This window comes from Dendropsophus ebraccatus, chromosome 3 (genome assembly GCF_027789765.1).
Source record: "Dendropsophus ebraccatus isolate aDenEbr1 chromosome 3, aDenEbr1.pat, whole genome shotgun sequence".
NCBI lineage: Eukaryota > Metazoa > Chordata > Amphibia > Anura > Hylidae > Dendropsophus > Dendropsophus ebraccatus.
In genome coordinates, this window is record NC_091456.1 from 131925968 (window position 1) to 131946338 (window position 20371).

Below are 20371 nucleotides of genomic sequence, written 5' to 3' on the forward strand. Positions count from 1 at the left end.
CCAGAGTTTTTTAGGCACACATAATGCTTTGTATTACTGCTTGTGGCATACTTACCTCCCCTGCTTCTGCCACTGTGATGTCTTCTGATTTCTGCTGAAGTCCTGTTTTTCTTCTTCCACTGATATTTTATCAGAAGAAGAAAAAACAGGACCACAACAGTAACTAGACAATCTGACAGTGGCAAAAGCAATGGAGAAAAGTATGCCTGCTTTTATTTTTACGGGGAACAGGGAGGTAGGTATCTTTTATGGGATTCTAAAGTTCCATGCTGTATCTCCTTTCTTTCTATAAATCATTATCTTGATATTTCTGATTGATACGATATCACATTTCATGGGTTGTGACTGAGACAGGATAAATGTATATACTATCAAAGCTACTGAATTACTGAGTTTTAAAATAGTCAATAGCCAGTAAACAAAACCTTTAAAGAGTCACTGTCGTAAAAAATATTTTTGCAGAAATCAATAGTCCAGGCGATTTAAAAAAATGTTGTAATTGGGTTTATTAGCCAAATATGCCATTATCTGGATGTAAAAAGCCTTTTCCCAGGTCCCCCCTCCTCTCCTTTCTGTCATCCACTCAGAATCAGAAAATCTCGACTGTTTTTCATCAGTCGGATCTATCTGGTCTATGAAGAGGGGAGGGGGGAGGGGGAAGGAGCAAGATTAGCGGGCAGCTGAGAGCTAAGAACAAAGGATTGCTCAGCGGGGGAGCTATTCAGAGCCCTAATTAGAGGTCAAAGAGGTCCCTGGTGACTGAGGAGAGAGCCCGGCATGTGAATGTAAATTAACTCTTTGTTGTCCTGTTTTGCTGCTTTTACTTTCTTTCTCCATAGGAAAACCATGAAGACAGGGGGGAGAGCTTCAAACTGCTTTTTCATGATAAAAATTCATTTTTCGGCTAATAAAACCAATTACAAAGTTCTTAAAATCGCCTGTACTATTAATTTCTGCAATTAAAAAATTTTACCGACAGTGACACTTTAAATAGTAAAACTGAGCTGAAGCTTATCTACAATGCCAGAGCACTTGTTTTTCTAGGGTGACCACGGGATTAAGGGAACATCATGAATTATTTCATTAAGCTATTAACCTGTCTAGGGGACTTGTCTTCACTAGATAAACATATTTATGTATTGCTTCCAAAAATTTAGCTGCATTGGTCAAAAATAAAAGAAACTATCCAACTGCAAAAACTTCCCATCAGATTTTTTTTTTTTTTTTAAAGAAGATCTGCCAGTAATATAAGTAATGTTTTGTTATGAACAGGCTTTAAAAATTATTGCATGCCTAAAGTTTCTGTAAAAGGTTTCTATGGCTCTCGCATATAATCAACTGCTATCGCATATAAATGAACTGGCATAATATCATGCGACAAACATGCCAATCACTATCATAATGATGTATCTGTTCTGTCCACTAAAATACTACAGATCAATGGTGTAAATATTATTAAAGGTGTTATCCAGCGCTACAAAAACATGGCCACTTTCTTCTAGAGACAGCCCCACTCTTGTCTCTAGCTTGGGTGGGGTTTTGCTGCTCAGTTCCATTGAAGTGAATGGAGCTTAATTGCAAACCGCACCTGAACTGGAGACAAGAGTCGTGTTGTCTCTAAAAGAAAGTGTCCATGTTTTTGTATCACTGGATAATCCCTTTAATGCAACCATAACAGAAGCTATGGGACCCACAAGGAGCTCATGTTGGTCCCATCCTCTTTTTTAATGGTCAAAGTGTCATTTTACACAGTGATATCAGTCTCCACTGACATTCAGAAGATACTGTAGAAAACATAGGATCCCATCAAAGTATCCTGGTTCTTATGCTCTTTAAATAAAGGCGAAAACACTAACCGGCTATGAGGTTCTATATAAAGGTATTCCCTATTTGTTTAAAAACTAAACAAAGGGCAGTTGGGACGTTACATAACTATGCTATACTCTCCTCCTCCAGCATTAGGCACAACATACAGTAGTTACAGTCATACCTGCCTGCTGCTTAGCTGTAAAACAAATTGGAATACTCCTATATCTTTTAGGTTGTTGTTCACAATTAAAACAATGGCTGTTCTTGTCATAATAAAATTAGTTGCATTGAAGTCAATGCAAAAAACGGCTGTTATTTGCTACAGTCGCGGAAATAATTGACACGTCAGTTATTTCTGGCCATAGTGCATTGAAAACAATGCAATTTTCAGTGCAACAACAGCTGTTTGGCATTCACCACAACATCTGTGGTTTTTGAGTGCCAAACAACGGCCATTGTTAGTACAATGTGTGAACATAGCCTTAGAGTGGGGCCTTTCATCCTAAATGTGTTGATTTTCTTGTGTTGTAATCTGTGAATAGCCTGAATTTAACAAAACACAAACCATAATAGAGCTGACAGGTCCACTTTAGATGCATATTACTGAACTGATAATAAGATAATCTGAGAGCATTGTTATTATAATACTTTATTCTGTCTTGTGGCTGGAAAGGACATTATAAACAGATATTCTGTAAGATAATGGTTCATTTTTCAGAGATAGACAATAAAATGGTGCTGTGCACAATAAAACATATGAGAATTGAGGAATGCAGAAAATACTATGATTCCTTTTTGTTAAAATTTCCAGCTCATAAGCAGATAATTTAAGGGGTTCCACGCTAATATAAGGTAGGGCTACTAAGTGTGACCATGGGGAGTACAAACACAGTGCAGGTGTAATAAAAATAAAAAGAATAACGCACCATCCATGTCCATGATAGAGACTATAAGGGCAAACCGCTTTGAATGTCTATGTAAGCAGGTTCATCCTTACAGCAGCTAGCATAGAGGTGGCTGTTGACTATATTTCTGCTCCTATTCAGGAATGTAGCCATGGCAGCAGTCACACTCACTTTGGTGACTTAAGGGGGGCACATTGCTGCCCAAGAGCATGAAGTTACACCACTGATCCTATGTAGCTAAATATATAGAATGTGAGCAGTGTGAACACTCCATATGGTCACACTTAGTTACATTGTTTGAATTAATATGAGACCCCTACATTTTTATATATATATATATATATATATATATATATATACACAGTAGCTGACCTTATAAACAACATAATAATTATGTTATTCTTGCCTCATTAAGCTCCTCAAGGGTCCTTGAGCTTCATCTTCAGGTCCCCTGCTGAACGCCGCTGCAGCCACTTCCAAGACTAGCTCATCTTGGCATTGACAGCCCACTCAGCCAATCACTCGTCGTAGTACTGTCCCACCTCAGTCAGTGATTGGCTGAGCAGGCTGTCACTGCACAGAGAATTCCTGCAAGAAGTGATGGCAGCAGTGTTCAGAAAGGGACCGGAAGATGCCGCAGGAGGACCCTGATCATGATGAAGTAAGAAAAGCAGGTTTATTATGTTGTATATAAGAGCAGTAATATATAAAAGGCCCAGAGTACCCCATTAATGTTAGGAGCCTCCCTAGGCTTTGGTTAAGAGAATTAAAACGGAATAAAAACGTGCCCAGTGTGAACCCCACCTGATAACAATCATCTACAAATCATCTTATTATCAATGAATGAATATAGGTAAGCACTTCTTAATTTCACTTATCACAGGTTTACGATCATGACTTCAGGTTAAGATTCCATGACAGCAATCATATCAATAAGTCATATGTGATTGAAAGGACAGCAGCCCATCCTTAGGAGCTGGCATCCTCTCAAGCAGCAAAGTTAATGAGCTAAAGAGGAATAATCAGTTCATGGCATGCAGTTGTAAGAAGTCTTCAAAAGTTTGAAACAGCAGCTGATACAGTGTAACTTACTTCCGAGCTCTATTTTCATTTTGTAGGAAAAAAAATAAAAATGAATAAATAAAAACAAGACAAACAAAGGAAACCTGTTTAAATTAAACTGGGAGAAGGTATACATGTTAGGGAAACTTTGAAACTACACCATTTGCATACGAATAGGGTTTTCTGGGAGTACATATATATTCCTAAAGTAACTATGTGCACTCTCATTACTCAACCAGGGGCTGGCGGGGTGTCAGACTGCGGCCCTCCAGCTGTTGCAAAACTACAAATAATGCATAGCCATCATGCATGGACAGCTTAAGCGTTGGCTTAACATACAGATAGGCGAAATTTGATTGTGAGTCCTATTGGGGACAGTGAGCAATAACTGGAAAAATCTAGGTGAAGTGCTGCAGAATCTGTGTGCGCTATACAAATAAAATTATTATTATTATTATTATTATTATTATTATTATTATTATTATAGGCATACTGGGAATTGTAGTTTTGCAACACCTGAAGGGTCTAGAGTCTAGAATTTTTTCATGAGCATGGATCTATCAAGCCATGACTGCAGAATAGGTGGATACTGTATAGATATGCTATTCCAACTGGATGGAGTATTTATATAAACCTTTATGAACTTGTTTCTCATTAACAGGCAAGAAGAAAAATAATAAAATTATCCTAATGCTGTAAAGATGTTCTGTAAGAAATGAGCGAAATGCCACTCTCTTACTGTATCTCTATGGATACACTTCCAGAAAACCACTTGTAACTGTTTGTTATTCTACATAATATTTCAGTTTCTGAAGATTTGTCATGCAGGTTAAGGTTGGAAATACCACTAAAGAGAATCTGTTTCCATATCCGTCATGTCTGCTTTAAGGGAATCTGTCAGTTACAATTCACGTTCTAATCTGATGGAGCTGTTAAATTGCTGTAAGGGCATGGGGATTCCTGGTACTTTTCATACATCCATCATATATCCATCTATATACGTTAGAACATAGAAACATGCTTTTCTCCAGTGCAAAGAGTCTGCTTCCAGCTGACTGTCAATCAAGCAGGAATAGGGATAGGAGGAAAGCGAGGAAACATCCCTGCTTACTGCACTTCAGGAGCTTCCGGACACCTCTTTGACTCTTTGCACCAGATAATAAAAGCATTTTTGTTATGAATGGCCAGACAAATATATAAAAAGTACCATGTGTCAACAGCCATGTAACATTGTCAGCAGTTTGAAACATGAACTGCAGCTGACAGATTCCCTTTTAGTAAACACTTCTTATCCCCATGAAAAAGCTTTTTCTTGCAACTGTGGTTCTACTATTCCTTATTCTTCCCGCATATTTAGGTATACACTGACAATTGTCCTTGTCAAAGGGGTACTGGCACTATCAGCACTGATTATACAATATGGGGAAACCCCCCTAACTGGTAACATCTAATTGTTAATTTATTTACAAATTTCCAATTGAAATAACAAACAAATTACACAATTTAAAGTTCTAGGAAACAATGCTCAATAACTGTTTTTTTTTTTCCTTCTATTTATTTTTTTCTTTTAAGAATGTAGGTTTTCACTAAAATAGATATGTTTGGGTGGTGATTTAGAAGGTAAAACTAGCTGCGTACATATATTTAATGAATTAGCAATCAGTTACATCTAATGTCAGTTGCAAAATCAAAATCAGAATTCTACAGAACATAAACTGTAATCTGGATAAATCTAGGAAAGGGAAGTCTAGCTAATTCCAGAATGTTTTGGAGGCATATGCAACATGTATACATGTACAAATTACAGTACATTAATATCCCTGAGAGGTCTACCACAACTGGAGGAATACATTTTCAATGATAAACAGGGATTCGGACATTCAAGGAGAATTACTTATATTTTAAAGGTTAAATAGGTTCCTTACACTCTTCCTCTTCTACCCAACAACATGTGTAAGAAACCAGGAGGTATAGCAAAAGACACACCTAACAAGGACTGTTTCTTAAATTGTCATTAAAGAGTAATTAGAGAAGAACTGCTTTAACATAATGAGCACAGTCTGTTGAATAGTAGTTTGTAATGTTGTATTTTCATGAATGAAATTAATATACTGGTATTAAATGTGTAAAAAAAAACTCAAAAGGATTTAATTTCAAGGAAGTATAACACATAGAAGACTTTGCCCAGAGAAAAGGACCTGTATATAGTAAAATGCTGTATGACATATTACAGTATGTTCCATTAAAAAAAAAGTTATCCTAAAATACTTTATATCTGTACACAGGACAGATGATGTGTCTAATCGCTGTGGTATCCACCACTGAGACCACCACCAATCACAAGAACAGGGGACCCATGTTTCCTGATTCAAATATGCAGTGGCTGTGCATGTGCACTGCTGCTCTATTCAGTCTCTATGGGACTGAGATATGCAAATACAGTGCTTGGCAATCTCCTGCTCTATTCAATCACTATGAGAACAATAAGCCAAGTACAGTGCTCAGATATCACTTGGACCCGCAGCACACATGATTAATGCAACCCCTGTTCCCATTATAGCCCCAGCATGGAGACCCCAAGTAGTAAGACACTAATCATCTATGTCGTAGATAGGTGGTTTTGATCTGCTAAAAAATCATTGGCCGTTGAGAATGTGTAATAGGCGATATGAAGCCGATAACCAAAAGGGAAGTTTGAATGACCCAGTGATCATCTGTGCATCCCTCCCTGCTGAACAATCGAGCCATCTGTATGTGTAAATGAGCAGCAGTCTGTAACATAAGAGCTTGTTTATTGGGGCGACTGGGACCATTTACAGGGGGACTTTCAGTAGCAACGTATCTAACCGGCTGATATGTCCCTACTGCACAGGAGATGCTGAGGAGGAAGGTATGTCTCTTGCCTTCCTCCTCAGCGCTGTTCTGATGCAGATAGTCGTATGATCCCCCGTTTATGGTACCAGAAGCCACTGAACATCCTGGAGCTCCGTAACTATAGGCTGACTTAAATGTTTAGAAATCCTGTAAGCAAGAGCCTCTGCATCACAGTTTAACATAAATTAACCATGAATAAAAATAGAAAAAAATAACAAATCCAGTTAAAATAAGAAACAACTTACTGATGGATAGCTTGTAAGAATTTGCGTTGATGCTTCCTCACTTTTGCATGGTCAATCTTTTTGACCAGTTTTGTGTTTTTGTAAATTAACCATGTTTCCCTGAGAACATTGGCGGCTGCATTTTTCACCTGTGGAGAAAACAAACACATCCCTTGTAAAATACTTCACGGTATAGCTTTGTATTATAAACAGATCTTAGGTAAGGATTTCCTAAACACATTGTACTATTGTGGAACTGAGATGTGAATCCTGAAATGCCCTGTTCAGAGACACAGTTGAAAGAGAGTTTGCAATATTGAGAGTACATTACTTACTCAATTTTAGCACTGAGACACCCTGACTCTCTGCCAACTAAGGGCCCTACTGCTGAATAGGCCAACATTGCCCTCTGTAATAGGGCAACAATTTAGCCGGCCATTGGCTGATTGCTTCATTTAAGTGTGCTAACAAATGTTTATTAACTTGCGGCACTCGCAGTTTAAGGCTATGTTCACACAACGTATATTTTCGTAAAAGTATTGCCTTTGTTGCAATCGTCAACAACGGCCATACTTTATACGAAAATATATCTTGTCTTGCCTACTATGGAATCCTGGCCAGAGCGTATACACATAGTATCCGCTCTGGCCGGAATCTCACGCGGTGCCGTAGAAAACTGACTTGTCAGTTTTTCTGCGGCCACTATTAAATGAATAGCGTCTGTAGAAAACCCAGTCAGTGCGCGCTATGGAGTGAGCGGCTCCGGACGCTTGTCCAAAGTGTGCAGTGGGGAGTTCTGATGCGGGTGCACCCGGAGGCACAGAATTCAGCCTCCCTAAAGATCATCCAGCCGGTACTGCAGTACCGGCCGAGATGATCTTTTCTGAGATCGGCCGTTCTGTGACCCGGCCAGGTCTGGAGCAACCGGTCTCAAACTATGTATGAACATAGCCTAATAGGAGATGTGCAGCCAACTAATGATGGAAGGAAGGGGCTGCACAAATGATCTGGTGATTATTCATGCCGCCCTGCCTGCCCAGTGGTTGTGTTGTGTAAAGAGTAGAGATGAGCGAACCGGGTTCAGGTTCGAGTCGATCCGAACCTGAACGTTTGGTATTTGTTTAGCTGGGGCTGCTGAACTTGGATAAAGCTCTAAGGTTGTCTGGAAAACATGGATACAGCCAATGACTATATCCATGTTTTCCATAGCCTTAAGGCTTTATCCAAGTTCAGCAGCCACCGCTAATCAAATGCCAAAAGTTTGGGTTCCGATCGACTCGAGCATGCTGAAGGTTCGCTCATCTCTAGTAGAGTCATTTAACAAGAATCAATATATAAAAAGCACAGCACAGTTCATTCTTTACATCTTAAAGTGGGTATTACCTTGTGGAGATAGTGGCGCTAGTTAGGAGAGAAGGGGCTGAACGTTGCTGACCCAGGGGAATGCAGGCATAAAAGCTTATATATCTCAGTGTTGGAGCAACAGATTGAAATAGTTCAGGGTAAGAAGCCCTATTGTACACTACTTTTACTATAGGCAGAAAAGGGTACCCTATGAACCTTTATAAAGATGATAAAATTGTAAGGCTATGTTTCCACTACAATTTTTTTTTTCTTTTCAGAAAAGAGCAGATTGCCATAGAATGGAATCAGCGTATGTTCTTTTCTGCAGCGGTGGCATTGCACTGAATTCAATGCAATGTGTTCCAACATTGTTATTTTAATATCCGTTCTTAGTATAACAGACAGTGTTATACTATGTGTGAACATAGCCTAAGATATAGTAAGATATATAACATAGATGCAGGAGGTGGGTCATTGATCCATAGATTTATTCTGATTTCCATGTCTATAATCAGGCATTTTTGCCCATAACATGAGGCATTTGGGAATTAAATTAAAGATTTATATTGCCCTCAACATTGCTAAAAACTATTGTATGTAGTTTTTTCAACTTTTTTTTACTTAAACTTATGTTACTATGTGAAGAATAGAGGGAAAAGATGTCTTGCAAAGGAAAAGGTGAGATCATATGGAAAAAGTAAAAGAGAGAGAAAATATCAGGAGTATTCGAGGAGATGTAATGTCCTGCAAGGTGGAAGGTAAAGATTAAAGTGGTGAGGGATTTAACAATAACGTCTTATGGAAAAAGACCATAGGATGAATCACACTAACATGAAGGTTATTTTCACTAATATATAGAACTGTGGACAAAAAGCATTCCATGCAAGATACATTGACATATACAATACTTTAACTTTTTACATTTTGCTCTGTTATTGTAGAGTTGTTTGCATTATATGGTTAGTGTGGATCTGCAAATGGATGCCAAGTGTATTCACAAACAATGCCGAAGCAAAATGACTGTAAGGCTATGCTATTACTAAGTAACTGGAGGATGCACTTACAGGTCATGTTTTCAGGAACACATTTCCATCAGTCTGGCCTATAACTGTAACTCTGTTATATAAACCAAGGGCTGAGAGGTCAGTCGAAAGAAGTTTTTCTGAGGAAACTATGTGTGCAGATTGGGAGCAAATTTGTTCAGATAGCTTCTAAATTGAAAGCAATGCAAGGTTTATGTTTTATTTATCTATGAGTGGGGGGAAAACAGATCAGCAGCTATATTTCTGCAAAGAATGTGATGCCTTACAGGAATTCTAATAACCAATAATTTAACTCACACTGCAATATAATCTAGCAGAGAACTAATTGATCAATATCATATTACAATATGTAACATGGAATTTAAAAGTTGATATTCCTTATTTGAATATTTACAACCCATAGCCTGGGCAGTCTGCAAATATCTGTCCTGTGTTTCTTTGGATAGAACTAAGGGGACATTCATGAAGGCTATGTCACAGGTGTATGCCATGGAGAAGATGCCAATTCCCTTCATTCTGGTGCATGCCAGCCGTATTCCCCGTTCAGCGCAGGGGTGTGTGGCAAGGTGGGTAGGAGGCATGGCTTCCTCCTGTACCTGGAAGCAGGTGTAGATTTGTTGTAAAGGGCCTCTGCTGGGGCACTAGGCACAGGGTTGGCGTGCGTCTCTTAGTAAATCTAACCAGGAAAAAAGGGATGGGGCTTTATTTATAAATGCCTTCAGAAATGCCCCCCTAAGTATCTAAGCATCCTTCTAAATTAGCAGATATGGGCATCTAAATGCTGCTGCAAACAAGCACTGATCAGCAAGACTGGCACTCGCTTGCAGTGTCCTTACAAAGCCAAAGCTTTAACTGTCCAGGTATGGTGGGAATTGTAGTTTGGCAACAGCTAGAAGGCTGTGAATGAAAGCTCTAGACAAAACAAAATGCTTCTAAAGTTCTAAGTGCTTATAATGCAAGTAACCAAGGCCAAGTGCATCATGCCTATATAGGGGTTGGTAAGGGGCCCATTACCTTTCAATATCATAGACCCAGATCACAGTTTGCCTCTAGCTAAGATACTTGTGGTGGAGCCCTTCTCAGAAACAGATAAATATCAGGTTATATACCAACCTAGCAGAAAGGGCTTGTGATGTGCCTAAGGCTAGGTTCACACTGCGTTTTCAGCATCCGTTTAACGCATCCGTTTTTTGCAAAAAAAACGCATGAAAAACGGATTGCAAAAAACTGATTCATTTGTGTGGATCCGTTTTTCCATTGACTTCCATTATAAAAAAAAACGGATCCGTTTTTTGGGCGCACCAAAATGGACCAAAAAAACGTTGCTGACCCTATTTTTCTGGACGGTAAAAAAAACGGATCCGTTAAACGGATGCTGAAAACGCAGTGTGAACCTAGCCTTAATAAACTATTAAACACCCTATAACATATTCATACACAGACCCGAATGCCTTTTCCATCCTTCTAGTTACAGTATTTTGCAGCTTAACATTAATTAGCACAAGTTATTTAATTTTTCATAAGAACTCTACCTAAATACTTTAGAAAGAGTCATTACATAACAAAAATCAATAGCCTGCGGAGAAGTTGCTTTTTACCTAATGTATCAAAATCTGTGTTAGGTGAAACTGGCGGGAAAGACTGATGGTGAATTAACGACAATGACAACTCTATTGTCAGGGCACTCGATGGTTGTACGGTCCTACTCAAACAATTTGTAAAGCTCAATGTCGGGCTCCAGTTATTATTAACAGAGAATGATCCTCATCTCGTTCCATCAGGTGGCTAGAATATCCATTCATTATATCAAAGCTCTTTTGAGTCACTCACTTGCCTTGACCTTCATGTTTTGATGTTCCATGATCAATCTGCAGTAAGATATCCTAATCATTTCTGCAATTCAAAGGAGCTTAATTCAAACTATTACATTTCCCTTCATGACTTAAATCCACAAGCAGCAGGGGACATACGTTCTTCAGCTATGTTTTTTTACCCTGCTTTGGTGGTAAACCCAGGATATCAGGGTGACCTATTTTTCCCAACTTAAACACATATTTATTTATTTCTTAGAATTTTGTTTGTAATTGATAAAAGGTATTATTTGTCCATGTTCTACCTGTGATACATGTTTTCTACACACTATTAGGCTGGGTTCACACTACGTATATTTCAGTCAGTATTGTGGTCCTCATATTGCAACCAAAACCAGGAGTGGATTAAAAACACAGAAAGGATCTGTTCACACAATGGTGAAATTGAGTGGATGGCCGCCATATAACAGTAAATAACTGCCATTATTTCAATATAACAGCCGTTGTTTTAAAATAACAGCAAATATTTGCCATTAAATGGCGGCCATCCACTCAATTTCAACATTGTGTGAACAGAGCCTTTCTGTGTTTTTAATCCACTCCTGGTTTTGGTTGCAATACAAGGACCACAATACTGACTGAAATATATATGTAGTGTGAACACAGCCTTAAAAGTTAACACTTTGCAGCTATCTCTCCGCAGTCAGATATTTGTTAGCACATAGAATTTTCAAACAATTAGCATGTTTAGCAGCTGCATTTCCTATCATTGTTTTTCTCTTTTACTCATAGTAAATAGGAAAAAATAATAAATGAAATGTATCACATTTTCTTTTAACTAACTACAATTTATAATGAGGATAAACTTTTCTCTTTCTAATCTGTTTCCACTTTCTCGTTCTTTCCTTTACAGTATTAGGCCATGTTCACACAATAGGCAACAACGGCCGTACTTTTACGAAAATATACATTACCTTGTAGTCTATTGAATCCCAGCAGGAGCGTACACATAATATACGCTCCAGCCAGGATCACTAGCGGCGCCGTAGAAAACTGACATGGGACTCCTGAACCTGCCCCCTTTATAAACAAGAGGCTTTCCTCCCCTAACATACTGACTTCAATTGCGCCATAGTATTAGAGCCATTCTAGCCTATGAACCAATGCACACAACTGTGGATTCCATGGTCCATGGATTTGCCCAGTGCCTGAACCCCAAAAACAATAGGACAGCCTAAAGTTTGGTGCAGTTAGTGGTCATAGAATTTAGGCTTCCTTCTTATGTGGGCCATCTGTGCATTTACTGATCTCTTTATATGAATTACTAGAAAATGTACCCGGCGCTGCCCGGGTATAAAGTGTCAGTGTGTTAATTAGATTTATTCTAAGGTGCCCAGGAGGCCAAGCTAAAGGTATTGTTTCATCTGAGTTAATCAGTGGAATTAGTGTGTACCTGTAGTGCATAGTTGGAGGGCTTCTGTATACCCACAATGTATAGTTTTTAGGGGTCTCGCATATCTGTAGTGCATAGTTGGAGGGCTGTATACCTATAGTGCATAGTTGGGGGGGGTCCTGTATACCTGTAGTGTGTAGTTGGGGGGGGCTGTATACCTGTAGTGTATAGTTGAGGGAGGTCCTGTATACCTGCAGTGTACAGTTGGTGAAGGTCCTGTATACCTGTACTGTATAGTTTGGGGGTCCTGTATACCTGTACTATATAGTTGGTGCTGTATACCTGTAATGTATAGTTGGTGGAGGTCTTGTATACCTGTAGTTTATAGTTCGGGGGTCCTGTATACCTGTAGTGAATAGTTTGAGGGTCCTGTATAACTATAGAATAGAGTTGGTGGAGGTCCTGTATACCTGTAGTGTATAGTTTGGGGTCCTATATACCTGTAGTATATAGCTGGTGGAGTTCCTGTATACCTGTAGTATATAGCTTTGGGGTCCTGTATACTTGTAGTATAGAGTTGGTGAAGGTGCTGTATACCTGTATTATAGAGTTGGTGTAGGTCTTGTATACCTGTAGGGTATAGTTTTGAGGTCCTGTATACCTGAAGTGTATAGTTTGGGGTCCTATATACCTGTAGTATATAGTTGGTGGAGTTCCTGTATACCTGTAGTGTATAGTTTTGGGGTCCTGTATACCTGTAGTGTATAGTTTTGGGGTCCTGTATACCTGTAGTGTATAGTTTTGGGTCCTGTATACCTGTAGTATATAGTTGGTGGAGGTCCTGTATACCTGAAGTATATAGTTGGTGGAGGTCCTGTATACCTGTAGTGTATAGTTTTGGGGTCCTTTATACCTGTAGTGTAAACTTTTGGGTCCTGTATACCTGTAGTATATAGTTTTGTGGAGGTCCCGTGCACCTGTAGTGTATAGTTTTGGGGTCCTGTATACCTGTAGTGTCCTGTATACCTGCAGGGTTGTATTTACCCGTATGGCAGTGTTATTCAGTCACAGTGTGTCGGTATTGGTCATGTCTGGTATGGCGGTGTTATCCAGTCACAGTATGGCAGTATTGGTCAGGTCTAGTGTGGCGTTGTTATTCAGTCACGGTAGGGTGGTATTGGTCAGGTCTGGTATAGCGGTGTTATCCAGTCACAGTATGGCAGTATTGGTCAGGTCTGATATGATGGTGTTATCCAGTCACAGTATGGCGGTATTGGTCAGGTCTGGTGTGGCGGTGTTACCCAGTCACAGTTTGACGGTATTGGTCAGGTCTGGTATGGCAGTGTTATCCAGTCACAGTATGGCGGTATTGGTCAGGTCTGGTATGACAGTGTTATCCAGCACAGTATAGCGGTATTGGTCAGGACTGGTGTGGCGGTGTTATCCATTCACAGTATGGCGGTATTGGTCAGGTCTGATATGACAGTGTTATCCAGTCACAGTATGGCGGTATTGGTCAGGTCTGGTATGACAGTGTTATCCAGTCACAGTTTGGTGGTATTGGTCAGGTCTGGTGTGGCAGTGTTACCCAGTCACAGTTTGGTATACCTGTAGTGCCCTGTATATACATGTACTGTATAGATGGAGTAGGGGGCCCTGTATATACATGTACTGTATAGATGGAGTAGGGGGTCCTGTATATACATGTACTGTATAGATGGAGTAGGGGGTCTACCAGTTATTTCTGTGGACGTTGTGAGGCAGCTTCCCTAGCAACCACAACTCCCTGTGAAAATGAAAGCAGTAATCCTATTGGTTGCTAAGGCTCCAACTGCCGTGTCTGCTGCAGCTAATTATATCACCTTTGTTTGCAGTGAGGAGATTTTCCCATTCATCTCTATGGGGCGCCTCTCTTTCCCCTCCCCCTCTCCTCCTGTACATCTGGCGGGGACGGGACCTTCGCAATAACCTTCCCGGGCACCCAATGTATCTGTGGGCCAAATTTGGGGTCAAACGGTTCAGGCGTTTGGAAGTCTATAGAGGACAGACAGACAGACAGACAGAAGGACAGACAGACAGACAGACTTTCATTTTTATGATATAGATTTCCTCACCTCTCTGTTGATCTCTTTTTTTTTTTCTGCGGACGGGCACCAGTGCGATCATGTGACCAGGAAGCTGCTAGGAGTCTAGTGTATCCTGGCTCCTGGTAACTTCGCCTTCCTAGTTACTAGTACAACTACAACTACTGACATCAATGTAAGATCCCTCATAATAGAATGCTTTGATGTTTGAACCAATTGCTATAGATAAAATCCTTATTTTCATATATACTGTTGAAATGCACACAATGAGGGAGAATTTATGAAAAAAAAAAAAAACATTTTGTTTGCTTTTCTTTTTTTTTTTTTTACATATGCTGCACTCAACATAATATGAGATTATGAAAGGTAAGCCCTGGCATTGTCTACAGCACCTACATATCCCACTATGTTTATATTATTAGGGAAAACATGGTGACTTTTTTTTTTTAGGTGGAGAATGTGTCGACTAACAATGATAATCATGATTCATTTAAGAATTGAATTAAAGCTTCTCACATTCCAATATGCCAATAACTACTTCCTCAATATTTCTGTTCCTGCAACCTCTGTACCAGTCTGTGCCACTGTAACCCAGGGTTTTATGCTCAAGAAGCACACTTCACTTCACATTAATGATAACGTGCTTTATGGTATTCTGTGCAAAATGGATTATCCAGGAATGATGCTGTGAAATACTACTTACAGGAAAGACCAAAGCAGCAATACCATTAAGCTAAATTATTCAATTACTGTAGAGATTTATATAGGTTTCTGTGCAATGTACTAGAAATACATGTTTTATATGAGTGTTAACCACACAAATCTCACACACACACACACACACACACACACACACACACACACACACACACACACACACACACACACTACAGCTGATTAGCTGAATAAACAATAATGAAAATGTGATGTCTATGGGGGCAGCTAATCTATACACTATGATGTGAATGTACAGATAAATGTATATATATCTATATCTATCTATATATATATATATATATATATATATATAAAAAATAATATATATATATATATATATATATATATATATATATATATATATATACCTCCATACGTTGTCCTAGGGGGTTCACACTGTGGCCAGTTAAGAGAACAAGTGGGCACGCTCTGTTTTTATGAGCAAGGTGGCTTCATAGGCCTGTCTTGTGCAGCTGTTTCAGTCACATGACACACAATCGTAAGAGAGAATGTGCCGAGTGCTGACTCTTGCTCATTATCCTGATCAGTTGCGGTTTGAACATTCAGACCTGATCAATAAAACTTTCAATATGTCTCTATGACATATCAAAAGTTTTTTTTTGGATGACAGTGCGCATTTAAAGGAGAAGTACGGTGAAAATTTTTATTAGAGTATTGTATTGCCCCCCAAAAGTTATACAAATCCCCAATATACACTTATTACGGGAAATGCTTATAAAGTGCTTTTTTCCCTGCACTTACTACTGCATCAAGGCTTCACTTCCTGGATAAAATGGTGATATCACGCCCCAACTCCCAGAGCTGTGCGGGCTGTGGCTGCTGGAGAAGATGATGGCAGAGGGATGCTCAGTGTCCCTCCAGTGCCCTGTGTCCCTCAGTGTCCCCCTGCCATCATTCTCTTAAGCAGCCACAGCCCGCACAGCTCTGGGAGTCGGGTCGTGACATCACCATTTTATCCAGGAAGTGAAGCCTTGATGCAGTAGTAAGTGCAGGGAAAAAAGCACTTTATGTGCATTTCCTGTAATAAGTGTATATTGGTGATTTGTATAACTTTTGGGGAGCAATACAATACTTAAATGAAAAACATTTGCTGGACTTCTCCTTTAAGGAATTTTTCAGTACAATATATTCCTAATTTAGAATAATTGAAAAACTGATTAGTATGTTAGGCCGAAGCAGAAGGGGAGCGAAGGGGGAGTGGTATGTGCTTGTTTATTGTTTTACTGCACAATAAATCCCTGAAAATCACAAACTTCAAAAACTACAACATGAGGCTATGTTCACACTGCGTATGATTCAGCCCGTATATACGCACGTAGTTTTGAGGTTGATGCGTTCGCTTGAAATACGATATACGCCTGCACAGTGCACACTACGTATGAGCTTACGGCCGGATCATATACGGAAATGTTGAAACTCACGGCCGTGGATTTCCATGCGGTCCCGTACGAAGTACTTATTTCAGCCAAATTGAACTTGATTTTTCGATCCCAAAGGTTCTGTGTGGTTTACAGGGCTGGGTGAAGATTTCCAAGTAAATGACCTGTTTCAGATCGCTTCGAAACAAGCTAGGGAAGCATAACTGTACTACGGGCGTATGTTCGCGGTTCGTACGCATCCGGCCGCATGTCTATTTTTCCCACGCCCGTAGTTTCAGCCGCACATGTACGGCGGCGTACGATCTACGGACGGAATCATACGCAGTGTGAACATAGCTTATATCTGTTCGCAGGTGTAAATTGTAGTTATTTTGATGTGTGCTGGATGCCACATTCTCTTTGTGTCATACCAACCTGGCATAATGTGCCAAAAAGTCTCAAAATGTTTACAAAATTTTTTTTCAACTTTTCTCAAAAAATATGCAAGGTGCAGAAATGATAATATATAGGTATACCTGTTTACTGAGGGCAAACACTTTGCATTCCCATAATTGAAAAACAAAATAAAAATAATTGTTTACTTACTCTTTTAGTGAGCTGTGTATCCATCATGAAATTGTGAACATGTTTCTCTGCTTTGGTAAGTTCTAGCTTTCTTGCAACCACAGCTACAACAAGAGCAGTGCAACCAGCACCCTGAAATCAACATAACAAAAGAACAGTTATTGTAGTGGTACCAAGTACTGTACTGTATTTTAGTACACTTAATGTTTGAAAGGTTCAGTCGATGTTTCATACAGCTATTTTAGTGATTCAATGCACCTGTTACTAATAACTCCAGGCAATTTGTAAATAATCTTGAATACAATAACTGACTTTTGTCCTATGCAGACCTTGTATGGCCATAAACTACCAAGAATCCCTGGGAATAATCCAATTTTTTAGTCAAGCAGCAAAGATGTACATCCGCGTCAGCAGCTGAGTTTATGTGGACTTGACCTCTCGAGACTCTAGCCATATAATAAAACCTTAGGAGCCTGAGGAAATGTGATGGAAAATACGTCACGGAATCTGACGCTCGCGGGCTGTGGTGGACGTGCGCATCTCCGCCCCTGTGTCATAGACTCCATTCTATGCATGGGCGGATTCCATCGTCTATCCAAAGAATGAACGTGCTAAACACACAAAAAACACAATACACATAGGAGAACAGGCTGTGTGTCAAGAAAATCTGCGCACCGAGAAACATATTGCGATAAAAACTCATCTTTATTTTGAGAGGAGAGCGATCATGTAAAACTCCTGACGAAGCTCAGTGATGGAGCAACATCTCACACTCTTTCCTACAGGTCTTTCTTTACCAGATACAATTGTACATGGGTACTATGGTTTCTGACAGGACTGGTTTGTAGGTATAGGCCTAGTGAGTGAGGTGGATTCCCAATAGCAGGGAGTCTGCAATGTGTTTTTGCTATTTAAGCTTTGAGGTGTTTTTCATTTTCTGTATGATCTTGATATCTATTTGTAATTGTCTTTTGTTTTTCATGATTACTCTGCCGTCATAATAAAGATAAGTTTTTATTGCAATATATATCTGGGCGTGCAGCTTTTCTTGGGGCCCATGGGGCCCCATAGCAAGAAATTGTAAGGGGCCCCATGAATCCTATACAAGGCCCCCCCACCCATGCATATTCTCTCATGACCCGAAAGGTGATGGTGCCAGGCAGCGTCTCTGTTGGGTGAAGAAGGGGGCTGGAGTAGTGCGGTGCAGGTGAGGAATGTTGGGTTGCCAACAGGAGGGTAGGAGGTACAGGTGGCGGATGGCACCAGTGAGCGGTGCCTGGTCCTGTTGCTGTCTGGGAGTGTACCGACGGGAGGTGGCCACTAATGGCAGTGTCTGATCCTGTCCCTGTTGCGGGGAGCCACTTTCTCTTTAAGGGTGCTGTTGGTGAGTGTGCCACCCTCTAGTATCAGGGAGACAGACCACATGTTTTTCTGCCCCATGGGCCCCATAGCATTTGCATGGTCTGCCTACATGGTATTTGAGAGCACCCCACTGTCTGCCTTTTTTCAATTTCAGGGGAAATTCCTTTTTAAGTATTAAATGTATGGGTGCCTGTAGCTTCAACTTATTTTAGTCTTCATTCATATATTTTGTCTTTAATGGGTGATCTATTATTCAACTACGCTAATGTGGTGCATGGTTTTTTTTTTATGCATTTGCTTTTTTTCCCGCACTTTTGAATGATGTTTTTTTTTCCCCCCTGGATTAGCCATTTTTGTGTGCTGAACTTTTTTTCCCTCTGCCTCATGACCTAGCTGCTTGACAAAAATGCCAGAAAAAAACACCATACACACAGTGATGGTGTTTTTTAAACAACCAGAACGATTCTGTTGTATTGTATGGGAGAAAAAAATGCCAAACCCTCAGCATGCTACTTTTTGGAAAAACTGCCACAGAGCCTTAAGAACACCAGAGAGGAGAAAAAAACTACACACCAAAAATGAAGGGGTACTTGTACGCCAATCTTAAATTAGGCCCCATCCCTACCAGTAGAATGCAGGATTATCATGAAAAGAACACCTTCCCGGTTTTGAAAACAATCAGCAACAAAGTAGATGTGTGGATTAATTTAATTTGTTCCAAAGTGGAGAGGATAACACTGGCCAGAGCAGTGATCCTTCCAAGGCTGCTGTACGTATTTAATGCCTCCCCTGTTTGGGTGGACGATTCGACATTTAGAAGGGTGGAAGCCATTCTGAACAGATTGATCTGGGGCAGGAAGAGGGTGAGGCTGCGTATTAAATATCTCTGCCTCCCTAGAGGTGAAGGGGGAATTGGTTTCCCAGATATTCGACTATATTTCTTAGCTGGTCAACTAAACCTTCTGTGGAATAGAGGTAGAATAGATTTATATAGACACTGGGAGACGAAGGAAGGAGGAATATATCGACTTGCCGGTGCTCTGGAATCAGACTGCTTGAAGGGGAGTGAATGGACAGAGTGTCGAACTGCATATATGGTGATGAAAGTGTGGGAATGGGTGAAAAGATTGTTTAAGGTGGATTACTCTATGGATTGGGAGGGGGTCTGGGGGAAAATGTTTATATACACCTAGATGTTTAAATAATGATGTTTCACTGTTTTGTATGTATTTGCATATGTTAATAAAAAAAATTTTTTTTTTTTAAAAGGGGGCCCCATCCCCTCCCCCCGGCCAAATTTACTAAGAGGCGCACGCCTCTTAGTGAATCGGCCCAGCCACGTGCCTGACCCTGCGCCCGGCGCAACAAATTTGCACCTGTTTCTGCTTGATAGCTCCCTCTCCTGCTACCAAAAGAGTTCAATCCTGTTGAAGCATAGACTCCACAAGACTTTTATAGGTGTCCTGCAGTATTTAGCACCAAGACATTAGCAGCAAATCCTTTAGGCCTTTCAGTTGCTATGTGGGACCTCCATGGACTGGTTGTCTAGGTATGCATTGAAAGCAACCGTCACCACCAAGTAGTCTCTGAACCTATAAATACACTGTAATATAGCCTGTAGCACAGTTTCCAAACATATAAGTAATCACTATCAAAGTTACTCATATCCCCAAAAATTAACTTTGTAAATCTCCTGTGTCGTGTATAAATTACACTTATCTAAGCATTGGGGCGTTCTTAGGTGCCAAAGTAGCCACGACTGATGGGGAAAATTCCTCT

The 20371-nt window shown here is 40.0% G+C and overlaps 1 protein-coding gene across 1 annotated transcript in view; it reads right to left on the bottom strand.

Moving 5' to 3' along the window:
• Positions 1-20371, bottom strand: part of KCNN2 (potassium calcium-activated channel subfamily N member 2) — a 133883-nt gene that overhangs the window by 8558 nt on the left and 104954 nt on the right. Inside the window, exons 5-6 of the mRNA XM_069964591.1 lie at positions 17252-17362; positions 6896-7023 (exon numbers count right to left, since the gene is read on the bottom strand). Coding sequence (XP_069820692.1) covers positions 6896-7023; positions 17252-17362 — 239 coding nt within the window. The remainder of the gene's footprint in view (positions 1-6895; positions 7024-17251; positions 17363-20371) is intronic.